At 36.9% G+C, this 13,001-nt stretch overlaps 1 protein-coding gene across 5 annotated transcripts in view; it reads left to right on the forward strand.

The window, feature by feature from the left end:
* Positions 1-11,323, forward strand: part of NARS2 (asparaginyl-tRNA synthetase 2, mitochondrial) — a 136,296-nt gene extending 124,973 nt beyond the window's left edge. For all 5 annotated transcript variants that reach the window (XM_029208121.1, XM_029208117.1, XM_029208120.1 and 2 more), the window contains 3 exons: positions 3,990-4,087; positions 6,616-6,642; positions 9,912-11,323. In XM_029208121.1, the coding sequence (XP_029063954.1) occupies positions 3,990-4,087; positions 6,616-6,642; positions 9,912-10,056 (270 nt within the window). In that variant the 3' untranslated portion in view covers positions 10,057-11,323. The remainder of the gene's footprint in view (positions 1-3,989; positions 4,088-6,615; positions 6,643-9,911) is intronic.
* Positions 11,324-13,001: the final 1,678 nt, after the last annotated feature.

The following is a 13,001-nucleotide window of genomic DNA, read 5'->3' on the forward strand; positions in this document are numbered from 1 at the left end:
GCCCAGTAGTTACCAGGTGGAGGCATAGATAGAAGAATCCTATCTGGAATCTCAGCCTTAACTAAGAAGTGTGGAAATTGAGGGGATTGTTATAGTGATCTTTAGGGAATGCAGTCTTTTTTTATATCATATCAGAAGAAAGTGCCACTCTGTGCCTACTGATGTAAATGTCATTATTTATATTTGAGGAATACTTTACTATACTATAGGTTCTCAGAAAGTGTGCAGAACCTCTAGGTAGATTGGAAGATCTCATTATAAAAGGAAAGCAGGACGTAAACATAAAAGGAAAGCAGGACGTAAACAGATCTGATATTGTTGAAGGGAAACCTAAAGTAACAGAAAAGAGAAGAAGATTATATGTAGGAAGAGAGGAGAAGAAGGCCTTTGTGGGCCTTTCTTCACCAAGAGATAAATCTGTCCTTCATAAAAAAGAAATAGTAACCTGTAGTCATGGAACATTGATGAGGCATTAAGTGGAATGCCTTACTTAAAAGGTACACAGCTCCTAAGAGGGGAAGCAACTTTACTCTCCATGTCAAGAAAACATACAGGAAATTCTCCTGCCTGAGAGTGTGAATTTTCAGACCATCCAGACAAAGAAAGGACATAGATGAGGATGTCTTCCTTCTGCATGTCACAAAATTAGTAGTGATGTGGGACTTGATCTTCTAAACTTTTTATTCAACTAAAATAGACTATTTGGTAAGTTCTTTCCTACTGATAAGTTCCTTTCCCAGAGTACAGAGGAAGGAAATAGGGGAACTGCTATTCTGACCTGAATTCTAATTAACAATGAGAAATTGGTTGGGAAAGTGGAAGTGGAAGAGCCCAAGTGGGTGGGGGGAAAAGCTACCTGGTAAATTGTTTTATTATACATAAATGGTTGCCGCTCCGCCCTCGGGAGGTGGGGGCAGGGGTATTTACTTCCCTGCCCCATTGACATGAGCTTCGTGACTTGCATGTGGCTTACATTGGCCAAGAATTGGGAGCAAACATGACCTACATACATTACTTCTGGACAAATGCTTTTACTACATTCTCATCGTGCTCTTTTTTCCCATCGGCCACAAGATCAGCAATACCTCAGAAAGAAGCCTTTTTTATCGTTTCAAGCCAGGATGGACATGCAGCATAAGTTTTAAAAATCCAATTCATTGATGTAAAGCAGTGTTTCTCAATCGGGTTATTTTGTTCCCCCTTACCCCCACCCAGGAGACATTCAGCAATGTCTGGAGACTTTTTTGGTTGTCATAACTAGGGGAGTATAACTGTTGGGAGATAGAGGGAAATCAAATATTAATACAAAGGAGGTTTGTAATCAAAGATAAATATGAGTCTTACACTCCTCTAAAAATAGCATTAAAAAAACCTAAGGTCCAAAGTTGACATAATTTAGACCTGCAAAAAATGCTAAGATCCAAAAAGGGTTTTTGCTTGTTTTAGCTGTGTTAGCAGCAGGACCAAGCAAGAAATGGATCTCTTGTTTGATGCATCAAGGCTTGCCTCACTTCCTCATCACTGGCCACCAGCCTCTGCTGGACTGCCTACTTCTTATTTTTCCTTAATAGCTGATTCCTCAGCATTTTGTTTTCTTTTGAGGCAGTGGACTTTTTTAGTTCTGGCTCTTAAAGCTTTGCATGTACTTGCAGTACCGGAATCAATCTCTGTACACCTTTGTACCTTGGAGTTGCCCTTACTTCAAAAACGTTGAAATGATAGATTTTGAATATACCTGTCCTTTCTGACAGAGCTACACAAGGATGGAATGCTATGTTTCAGGGGTCTTGGTTCCCTTAAATAGTTTTGTTAAGTTTATTAATATTAATATAGTACATTAAATGTTAGTAAACAATTAGTGTAATTATATTAAATATTTGCTTAAATATTTTCAAGCAAAGGCCAGAGAGCCACTTGGCTGTCTGTTCTCTTCCAACCCTGATTGCCTGTAACTCCAAATTTAAAACTCTGGATTGACGTTAAGAACAAATTTTTCATCATGTGTCTCTTAGCTCCTAGCATATTTTAGCCATGTCTAAAAGCAGTATACTAGTAAATAATGATACCTGTCCTTCTGTGGCCATAAAAACTCCCTTGATCTTCTCCTTTCTCTGAGAAAAGAAGGGGTAACTGCAGGGTCCTGATTGGAGTCCAGCTCTATTAATTGTATAGCCTATGAGAATTTGCTCTTCACATTAGTAAAGCTCTCTTGTTTACCTAGCCAAAGCTGTGTGTTTCATTACCTACTATCCTGTCTGAGTCACCAAATCCACATTCTAAAATACTTGCCTGTTCATTTTAGGTCTTCCAGGTTCATAGAAGAATTACTAAAATGTAGTCAACCAGCAGTGGTAGTGTGAAAAAGGCATGTTTGTACGCTTACTCCTCACGAGCTTATTGAGTGGTAGGAGATTCTGTAAAAGTAGAAACCACTAGTAAATTTCCATTTGCTCTCGCTTTGATTCAGCTGATGGATGAAAATCATGTCTCGTGTTTTCTCTTTATGATAGTACTGAGGATTATGTAGCATTTGGTACACATTCTTAAATTATTACATTCTTTATTAATCTTAATTATTTATAAACTAGATATCAGTCAAAAATTCTGAAATCAGGAAACAGGAGAATGGCTTAATAGTAAAGTAAGGCAGAGTTTAAGAAAAGAGTTCATAATATAACGTGACATTTAAAGCTTAAGTGTTTTATGTGTTATTAAATGTGTTTTATGGGTTCCTAATTTTTCATTTGTAAAATAAATCTTTCTGAGTTTTGTGCCTTCAGATTCTTGGCCCTAAAAATGTCTGCCTGGTCCCCCTTTGTTCCCCCCACCCCAAGAAAAGAATTGCTAAGTCACAAAATAATATAGACAGCAAATAAACATTCTCAAAAAGTAAATATTACTAGTAAGTGAAGAGATACAAATTAAAACATCAAGCTACCATTTTCCCCTATTAAAAAATTTTTGTTGTTTTATTATGAAAGTGTAACACACCTCTATTGCAGAAAATAAAATACAAATAACATCCTGTGCGTTGATCTTTTTTTTTTTTTGCATCTCTGATGATTTTGTTAGAACTAGTTCCTAGAACTCCTGTTGCTGAGTCGAAGCATATTGCATTTTTAAGGCTTTGATTATCTTTTGCCAAGTTGCTCACCAGAAAGATTGTATCAGATGTACGAGAGTATTGGTCTATGCATTCTCTAATCCATATTGTTTATGTTGTTTATCTTCACCATTTTGGTAACTCCGAAGTGGTATCTCTTTGTTTAAATTTGATTAATGATCAGAACATATTTTACTTGTCCTAACATACTTCAAATTAAAGAAAAACTTCAATGCCACATTATTTATAAGAGAAAAGACAGACACACTGTCACACACACACACCCCCCCTAAATGTTCAACAAAAGGAAAGAAGTTAAATAAACTATTAAATAAACTATGATACTTCTAAACAATAAACTGTGAAGCTGTTAAAACATTAAGTATGCAAAGTATTTTTACTGACATAGGAAGAATATTTATTGAATAATATTGGCTAAGACAATTAGAATGGTAAATTTTATATGTAATTTGATCTCTGCTGTACTCTTTAAACATATAAGAAGAAAAACCTGAAAGAAAATATGCCAACATGTAATTGCTTCTGCATGCTAGTAGGTGTTTTTTAATATTTCATAATTTTTAATACTTCCCACATTTTTATAATTAACATTTGCCTCACATTTGTGCAGAAAACACATTTTTGTTAAGTATACTGCATAAATGGTGCCAGAGGGGAAACTGTCCACCTGCATTTTGTATTCTAAAGATAATATTAAACATTTGGTATTAAAACAGGGGACATGAACAGGTAACATAAATAAGATTCTGGTAAGCAGTTAAATAGCCAGTTGTCAAAATGTTAAACGTTCCACTTGCTTCAGAAGCTGACAGTTTTTGGAATGCTCTGAAAATGGAATGTTGTTTATGAGTTTTTTCCTTTTTAGGTTGCTGCTGTTGATCTTCTGGTTCCTGGAGTTGGAGAACTCTTTGGGGGAAGCCTCAGAGAAGAACGGTACCATTTCTTAGAGCAGCGATTGGCCAGGTATTGGTGAGACGTAGAAGAAACAGAATTCAGAAATTGGGGATGGGGCACTCAAAGGCAGTCATGGCAAGCTAACAGAGAATAGCGCATGGGCCGTAGCTCCTGACAGACTTGGATCTCAGATTCTGTGTGACCTTGAGCAAGTTGTTACTTAACCTCTCTGAGCTTCTCTTTCTGAAAGACTAGAACTATTATATGAAACACAATGATTTTTTGCCACTATTTGTATCTATCTCTCCCTATGGAAATAGCTTTTTTAAAAGTTAATGATAGAGCTTCCCTGGTGGCGCAGTGGTTGAGAGTCCGCCTGCCGATGCAGGGGACACGGTGTTCGTGCCCTGGTCCGGGAAGATCCCACATGCCGCAGAGCAGCTGGGCACGTGAGCCGTGGCCAGTGAGCCTGCGTGTCCGGAGCCTGTGCTCTGCAACGGGAGAGGCCACAACAGTGAGAGGCCCGCGTACCGCAAAAAAAAAAAAAAAAAAAAAAAAAAGTTAATGATAGAGGGGTTTCCCTGGTGGTGCAGTGGTTAAGAATCCGCCTGCCGATGCAGGGGACACAGGTTTGAGCCCTGGTCCGGGAAGATCCCACATGCCACAGAGCAGCTAAGCCCATGTGACACAACTACTGAGCCTGTGCTCTAGAGCCCGTGTGCCACAACTACTGAAGCCCACGCACCTAGAGCCCATGCTCCTCAACAAGAGAAGCCACCACAAAGAGAGAAGCCCGCACACCACAACAAAGAGTAGCCCTTGCTTGCCGCAACTAGAGAAAGCCCATGTGCAGCAACGAAGACCCAACACTGCCAAAAATAAATTAATTAATTAAATAAATTTTTTTAAAAAAGTTAATGATAGAAAAGGAAAATTTTCCCCCTTAAAGTTTGTTCTTCACTTTGTGTGTGTGTGTGTTTAACTCTAAATTATGATTGGCAGACTCCTACAGGGCATAAGGACAGGCTCTGAACCAGGGAAAGGATAAAGATGGAGGGAGAAAGAAACTAAAAATATCCACTAAGCTAGAATTTAGAATAAGCAGTTTTCCCTTCCTCAGGTTTTCTACTATGTAAGCATCTTGATTTAGGTATTTGAATAACTTTATTTTAACTCACTGTTTGAGACCTGGGAAATGTATCCATAAACACCAGAAAATGTTTTGGAGATGAGGAGGAGAGAATCATGTTTCTAATCGAACCACCACTCCTGTATATGCATGGTCTGCCAACAACCCACAATGACTTCCTAAACTAACTAAGGTTATAAACCTCTGTTTTCCATGGTTTCCACTTTTACTGTGCCAGACTATTTTAAAAAATGACTTTCCCATGTTGAAGGCTTAATCTTTCTCTCCAGATAATACTAAGTTTCACAGTAACCTGGAAAAGTCATGATTGTTTGACATGTTTATTAAATTAGCCATTTGTTAAGGCCTTCTTTTCCTAATGGAGAAATGCTTAAAAAGTTGTTGATTTTCCAAGATCCGAACCTATGAATCTGTTGAGTAACTTGGTTCTGTAATCCCAATCATTTGAACGGCTCTGTTAGGTTAGTGTCCAGAAGAAAGGGGATAAATATGTTCTGGGAGGACTCTTTTATCACATAGACTACTAACTCCTTAGTATTACTATAGTGTTAAAATGTCCTGGAAAAATCGTGGAATTGAAGTGATGGTAAAACTCCTTAGATGGAAAGAATTTGAAGATTTTCTGTTTTTTTTTTAAAGCACAATAAAAATCACACATGGCAAGGAACTTCATCTGTTGAAAGATTAATTGGTCTGTTTTCTTTGCTTGCTTCCTTCCTTCAGGAAACCTTTCCTCATAACATTAAATGTTTACCTAATATCTGATAATACCCAAATTTGTCTTTCCTAATGAAGTGGATATATGTGTTTACCTGTCTCAGAGATCTGTCTGTGACTTCTGTTCATGTTTTTCATATTTTTGTATATTTGAATTTTTCATAATCTTGATCACTTTGAGGTACACAGTGGTCCCAGACACTTGTAAGGGCTGAAACTAAATTTCATGAGTACTAAGAGCTTTAAGTTTTATTAACATTTCTCACATTGGCAAAAACCAATTTGCAGCCATATTATGAAGGCAGCCTCAGAATCTGTATTATTGTTTTAATATTGTGGAAAGAAAATTGTGTCTCTACATCACTTGTCTGTGTGTGCCTTTCAACAACCCTATATAGTAGTAATAGCACTTTTCTATGTCACAGGATGATAAATTTATCTCAAATGAAGCCCTTCTTTTGGGCTCTGGACCATACTTTCCTTCTATAGCATTTATTATTTGATAATACCTTGGACTATTGGTTTTCTTACTATTGGTTATCCTACCTTTCTTACCACCTAATAAAGGCTCGGCTTCTTAACTGCATTGCATGTTATTTAAGAGCACAGGTTTTGGTGTGTACTTCTTTATAAAGAGCACTGTGCACACAACCCAGAATAAATGTTTGGTGATTAGTATATTTATCTTATTGCCATTCTCTGAAATAATTTTGTTGTTTTCCTTTTACAGGTCAGGACTGACAGAAGCCTACCAATGGTGAGAATGTGACCCCTGATGACTCTTATTCTAGCTGTGGGTCTGAGTGTTAAATAGTTTTCACTTGTATTTCCAGGGTGCTATAGAAGAGTGTTAAAACAATGAACAGGTTCTCAGATTATTTACTCCCTTTGAGTCTTTGAAAAGTAGTAATAATAATGTCTGTCATTTATTTATTACCTATTGTGTGCCAGATAACTGTGTTAAAATTTTGATGTATATTGTCTCTGTAATCATCACAACACCCTGTTAGTAAGGTACTATTCTTATTCTCTTTTTATTATCCCTCCAGGCCTGAGGCCTAGAGATGTTAACTAACTTAAGCAGGAGCACACAGTTAGAAGCATAGAGCTGGGACTTTGTTCCTAACCATTATGCTTCATTTTCTCTATGTGTGAAATTAGGAGCTTGAGCTAAGTGGTCCCTGAGTTCTCCACCAACTGTAGTAATCTAAGCTGCTTAGGGAAGATCATCTGTCTGCATTCCTAAGTTGTTCTGGTGTTCTTTATGCAGACCCTTTCTTCAAGTACTTTACACTATGTACAAATTATTTATTTATATTTGTGTAATAAGACTTTCAGGATCTTAGTATAATAATATCAACAAAATTATTAATTCTTTTGCTGTCCTCAGGAGGAGGAAAGGTTAAATTACACACTTGCCTTTTCGTAATGAAGGAGCTAGATTTCAGAGATGCAAAAAAGCCTAAAATTGGGTTCAAGTAATGGCCCTAGATTGCTTCATTATTTATCAGTAATGAACTTTGGCATATTTAATCTCTCTTGAGTCTTGGTTTTCTTGGCCATAAAATGGAATGATAATATCTACTTCACAGGGTTATTGTTAGGATGAAAGGAAACAATACAGGTTAAGTATCTATACAGAGTAGAAGCTTAGTTAAGTTTCCGTCCCCCTTTCCTTCTTTTGTTCTGAGTCTTGCTATTAGGTAGATGAGCCTGATTGTCACACTTATGCATTTTACCTCAGTTTCTTTCTGTCTACAAGGTAATATTCATAGTGTATAAAAACTAGTTATATATAAATCTTAATTATTGGTTTAGACCTTTTCTGGTCTTTATTAATCATTTCAATACTACTCATTCCCAACTAAAGTTTTCAAACTCCTAACATCTCCAAATATAAATATTTATTATTTTGTTAATAAAAGAGACAGCAGGCTCAAAATGGAGTCACTTGTACTAAGCTCACATCACCAAACTGAGACTTAATACCTAACTTAATTATAGTTTTGACATCACCCAGGAATGGGATCTTGAACCAGGGAATCTAAAATTACCTGGTCAACACTGGTGAGGTAATCTGCCTGATAGACCCCTGCCATCTCCTAAAGGAAGGCGACCTTGCCTGAAACCACCCACTCTTTGCTAGTAATTTCCTTGTCCTACCCCCTTTTGCCTATAATCATTCTGTAGAGCTCTTCGGAGCTCTTTTCTATTGCTAGATGGGATACAGCCTGATTCATGAATCACTGAATAAAGCCAATTAAGATCTTAAAAATTTACTCACTTGAATTTTATTTTTTAACAGTTGGAATCTGCTTCCTTTTGTATGATAATCATAGCATTTTAAGGCAGAAAGGACCTTAAAAATCTCCAAGTCTGTGATCTCTGCTAGTGTTCTACCACACTGTGAATAGCCACCCCAGGTGTCTAAGAATTTTCTCACTTCCTGTTTCTACACGCCACATGCAAATAATCTGTAACTAGTTCCATAATTTTTGTACCATCTCTTCTATAATCTGGCTACCCTAGAATCAATATAGCAACAATCAAATAAAGATTCTTTTGAAAACTTGTTTTTAGAAGTAGATTTTTCCATCTGTCAAAGCAAAGGCAAGAAAAATGCTAAAGACAGAATCCCTCTTCTGAATTTAGTTTCCAGGCATTTATGCCAGTGTTTTGACATCGATGTATGAGAGATTTAAAGCCAGCTAAAGCTAGATACTGGACTTCTAGCAGCCGACTCAGGTCCTGCAGGTGTTTGTGGCAGGTGGTTTGACATGCCCTTCATCTCATTTTCTCACTAAATCAAAGTGTATTCTGCCCCCATGCCTTATGAACTTAAAGTTAATTCAGCTACCAAACATTTCAATTACTCAAGACTGTGTTCCTTCCATTATTCCTGATAGTTCTTAAATACTAACTCCTGTCTTATTGATCACTCACTTGGTTGTAACTCACCTAGTTGCAATTTGTGTTTTATTTTAGAAAGAGAAGTACTTAATCTTAATTGCCTAAAATACCAATACATGTAGTCATTTTTATTAATAGTGGGGAAAAAGGTTATAGTCTTTATCCTTGAGGAGCCGTATGACTACCAGCTGTGGTGTGTAAGTTTTATGCTGTATTTTTGTATATTTTACAAATCATTCAAGAAACTATAAACTTATTTTAATCAATATTGTATAATTCAAGAATTCCCACCATTAAATGACAATAAAAATAGTTATAGAGTCTTCCTCCTTCTCTTCCTTTCCTAAAATAACTTTATCCCAGGCTGGTGTATTGGAATCCGAGTTTGAATCATGAACATACCATTTTCTAGCATGTAGTCTTATGTGGGAATAGAATGTGCAAGGATGGGCTTCAGAGGCTGTGTAGCCTTTCAGAAAAATGACTCTGGACATCTTCTGCTAGGCTTAAAGCAGAGAAGTCAAAGTTTTTCTTCACTCCAGTGCTCAAGAGTATATTTTTATGCCTTCAAACAGTAAATCATCATATAGTGAGCATCTATTCCCAGACAGTCACTGTAGATAAAGGTTGGCTAAGATGCAGTTCCTGCCCTTGATGTAGCTTACAGTCTAGTCTAGTAGGGGGTCTCTTTTTGTAATACATCAGGCAAAACTCTTCACCCTTCTCTGTGTATTGAACAATATAATTTTGGTAAGGAAAAACAAGAACATTATCATAGATATACCAAGACATAGAAGAGGAATATATTTAAAGAAAAATAAGTTATGAGAAATTTTCCTGTAGCCTCATGAGACAAGTTTTCTGTATATAAGCATCTAACAAACTTTAAAGAATAAGGATCAAGTGACCAAAGCCCATGAATGCATGACAGGATCTGCTGCTGTTTGCCTGGGTAATCTTGGACAGATCACTTTAACTTCTCTGTAAAAAGACTGGTCTACCGCAGTGATGTGACAATAACAAATGATTGCAAAAAACTTTTGAAACATAAAATTCTGTCATAACATCTGATCTTAAATGAAGCATTTATAGGTAATGGTTCTCTGTTTTTCAAAGGTATCTGGACCTCCGTCGATTTGGATCTGTGCCACATGGAGGTTTTGGGATGGGATTTGAACGCTATCTGCAGTGCATCTTGGGAATTGACAATATCAAAGATGTAATCCCTTTTCCAAGATTTACTCATTCGTGTCTTTTGTAGCTGAAGACTGCTTAAGGAAAACCACCCTGTGCCAGAGGTACTGCACATGAATATACATACAGGAGAATGCATGTTTGAACTGTAGAAATGCAGAAGTTTTCAATATGTAATTGTCATGCCAGAAGATACATGAAAGATACATGTGATCATGATTTTCATTGAAAGTTGAAGGCATTTCATGGAAAGATGAACTCCATCAGGAAGAGGTACTTATAACAGATAGAATCTCAAAGCTATTGTGTCAATTAAGAAAAAAATGAAGAAATTGAACTAGATGATCTCAAAGGTCCTTTCAAACTCTAGGACAGGATGAAATTGTGTATTTTACTTTTTCAAGATTTTTTTTTTTGATGTGGACCATTTTTTTAAAGTCTTTATTGAATTTGTTACAATACTGCTTCAGTTCTATGCTTTGACCGCAAGCCATGTGGGATCCCAGCTCCCCGACCAGGGATCGAACCCACACCCCGTGCACTGGAAGGCAAAGTCTCAACCACTGGACCGCCAGGAAGTCCCAAAATTGTGTATTTTACTTTGTCTTTAATCAGTAGACCACTGCCCTCTGTGACCTTTGAGAAGCAACTACTAGCTAAAAATAAAATGTTGTTGGATCTTTTCTCCCTTCCCATTTAACCTATGATAAATTCCCATCTTATTCTCATTGCTTTACTAAACATTACAGAAGAAAATATTCCTTTTTCGGGTCTTGAATTAAGAAAATTGCTATTGTGAATTGAAATCTTTTTTCATCAGACTACATGAAAAATCACATTTAATAACTGTTGATCCTAAATTATAAAAGGTAACAAGATATATTATTTAAACTAATCACTGTTGTGTTGCGGTTAGTTCATGTTAGATATTTATAATGTCTCTGATAATAAAATAGATTTTCGATACCTATGAAAGAAAAAAACAGGTTTTTAAATTCCATTTGGCCTTTTCCCAGTGAAATTTGGAAGAAAGGTATTTTCCATCCAAGAGGAGGATATATAGCTAAACCTAAAGGGAGGATAATTCTGGAGTCAAAAAGTAACGGGGCATATTAGAGTGAGAAGATCACTGATTTGGGACTTCGCGACCTGACGGTTCTAGCAGTCACAAGTATGAGTTTGGATAAGCTACTTACTCTGTATGAGCTCATGCATCATTTTCCTCACAGACTTGATATAGTAATTACATGGAAGTGTGTGTGTGTGTGTATATGTTTAAAACTGTGAAATGCTACACAAATTTTTTTTAACTCTACTTTTAGTCTTCGTTGAGATGCAGATATATGGACTTATGGCAAATGGTGAACTCAGTAGGATTCATATGTATCAAATAATTATAAAAAGGCATGCATGCCTGAATAATCAATTTTCTAAGTCTCATTAGATGACTTATCTTAGGTTACTTCCTAATGAGTTTCTATATGCACTTTATTTTAACCTAACTCAAAATCAAACAACTGGAAAGAACTGCAGAACCTAGAGTTGGAAGTCATAGGAGACGCTGAGAGGTTGTCAAGGTCGAACTTCTATCTAAAGCAGAGGGATCCTATGTACCTTGGCAGCCTCTTGGCAAAGAGCCCAGTACCCCCACAGAATAGCTCATTCCATTTCTGAAGCTCTCTAATTGGTAGCTTCTGCTGAGCTAAAATCTGCTTCCCTGGAACTTTAATCCTTGGGCTTAGATACCAAGTTTAGGACAGGATAAAAGGAAAAATTAAGGCTTCCATAAGGCTTGCCTCAACCATGGGTTAGAGAGATAAATTCATTTGTTTACTCAACAGATATTACCTGAGCTTATTCTACATGCCACAGACTGTGCTAGGTGCTACATAAACAGTAGTGAACTGACCCTTGCCTTCATGGATTTACAGTCTATTAGGGAAGATATACCAATGATAAGTAAACAAATGTATTATTTCAAAATATGGCATGTGCTATAAAATTTTATGAAGAACAAGGCAATCATAGAGTAGCTTGCTAGAGGGGGCATCCCTGAAAAGGCGGTATTTAACCTTAGACCTGGAAGATAAAATAGAGAAACCATTTTTTTTTCTTCTTCTTCTGTGTAAAACATGTTACTTATGTTTACTAGGTTCTGCTTAAGAATATAAACAATGAAATATATATATGTAACTTATTTTTTAAATTCCGTTAAAGTATAGTTTAAAAAATCACACACAGAGATAAATCTTATTTATTTGAAAACATTTTCTTATATGAATTATTTACCCACTTGTGCTGGGTACCTAAGTTTCCCACCCCAAAAATTAGAATTAGTGAAGAAGCAATTCTTCAAGAAGTGTGGCACTATCAGCTCTCCCTTCCCCTGAAGTCGCTAAATAATAAAATATACCATATTTTATAAGATTTCAGGTTCATTGTAATCAAGACCCCTGTGGTACAGGGAGATCAGCTCGGTGCTTTGTGACCACCTAGAGGGATAAGGAGGGTGGGAGGGAGGGAGACGCAAGAGGGAGGCGATATGGGGATATATGTATATGTATAGCTGATTCACTTTGTTGTAAAGCAGAAACTAACACACGACTGTAAGGCAGTTATACTCCAATAAAGATGTTAAACAAAACAAAACAAAACAAAACACAACCCTGTGGTAGTGTTTGGGAAACAATTGTTTGGATAAAATAGGTCAAGCACTCAGATTCTGTTCCTCTTCTTACGTTTGCCTTGTAGTCCCTCTTACCTGTCCATGGCACTGCGCTTGCCACGCACATCTATTAGAAATCAGTGAAGGCTGTCTCTGTTATAGCAGGTTGAGTATGTGGTTGTGGCTACACACATGGGCCTGAGAACAATGGCAGACACTGTCAGCAGCAACTTGGGGGGAACGATCACCTCCAGCCACAAAACACACAACCGAGCCTATGCTCCCCTAGGGTTAGAGAAACCATTTGTGACATCAGTTAATTTGATTTGGCTTTTAAGTCTTGATAG

The sequence above is a fragment of the Monodon monoceros genome, unplaced genomic scaffold, assembly GCF_005190385.1.
Source record: "Monodon monoceros isolate NGI ecotype Baffin Bay Population unplaced genomic scaffold, NGI_Narwhal_1 Super_Scaffold_7, whole genome shotgun sequence".
Taxonomy (NCBI): Eukaryota; Metazoa; Chordata; class Mammalia; order Artiodactyla; family Monodontidae; genus Monodon; species Monodon monoceros.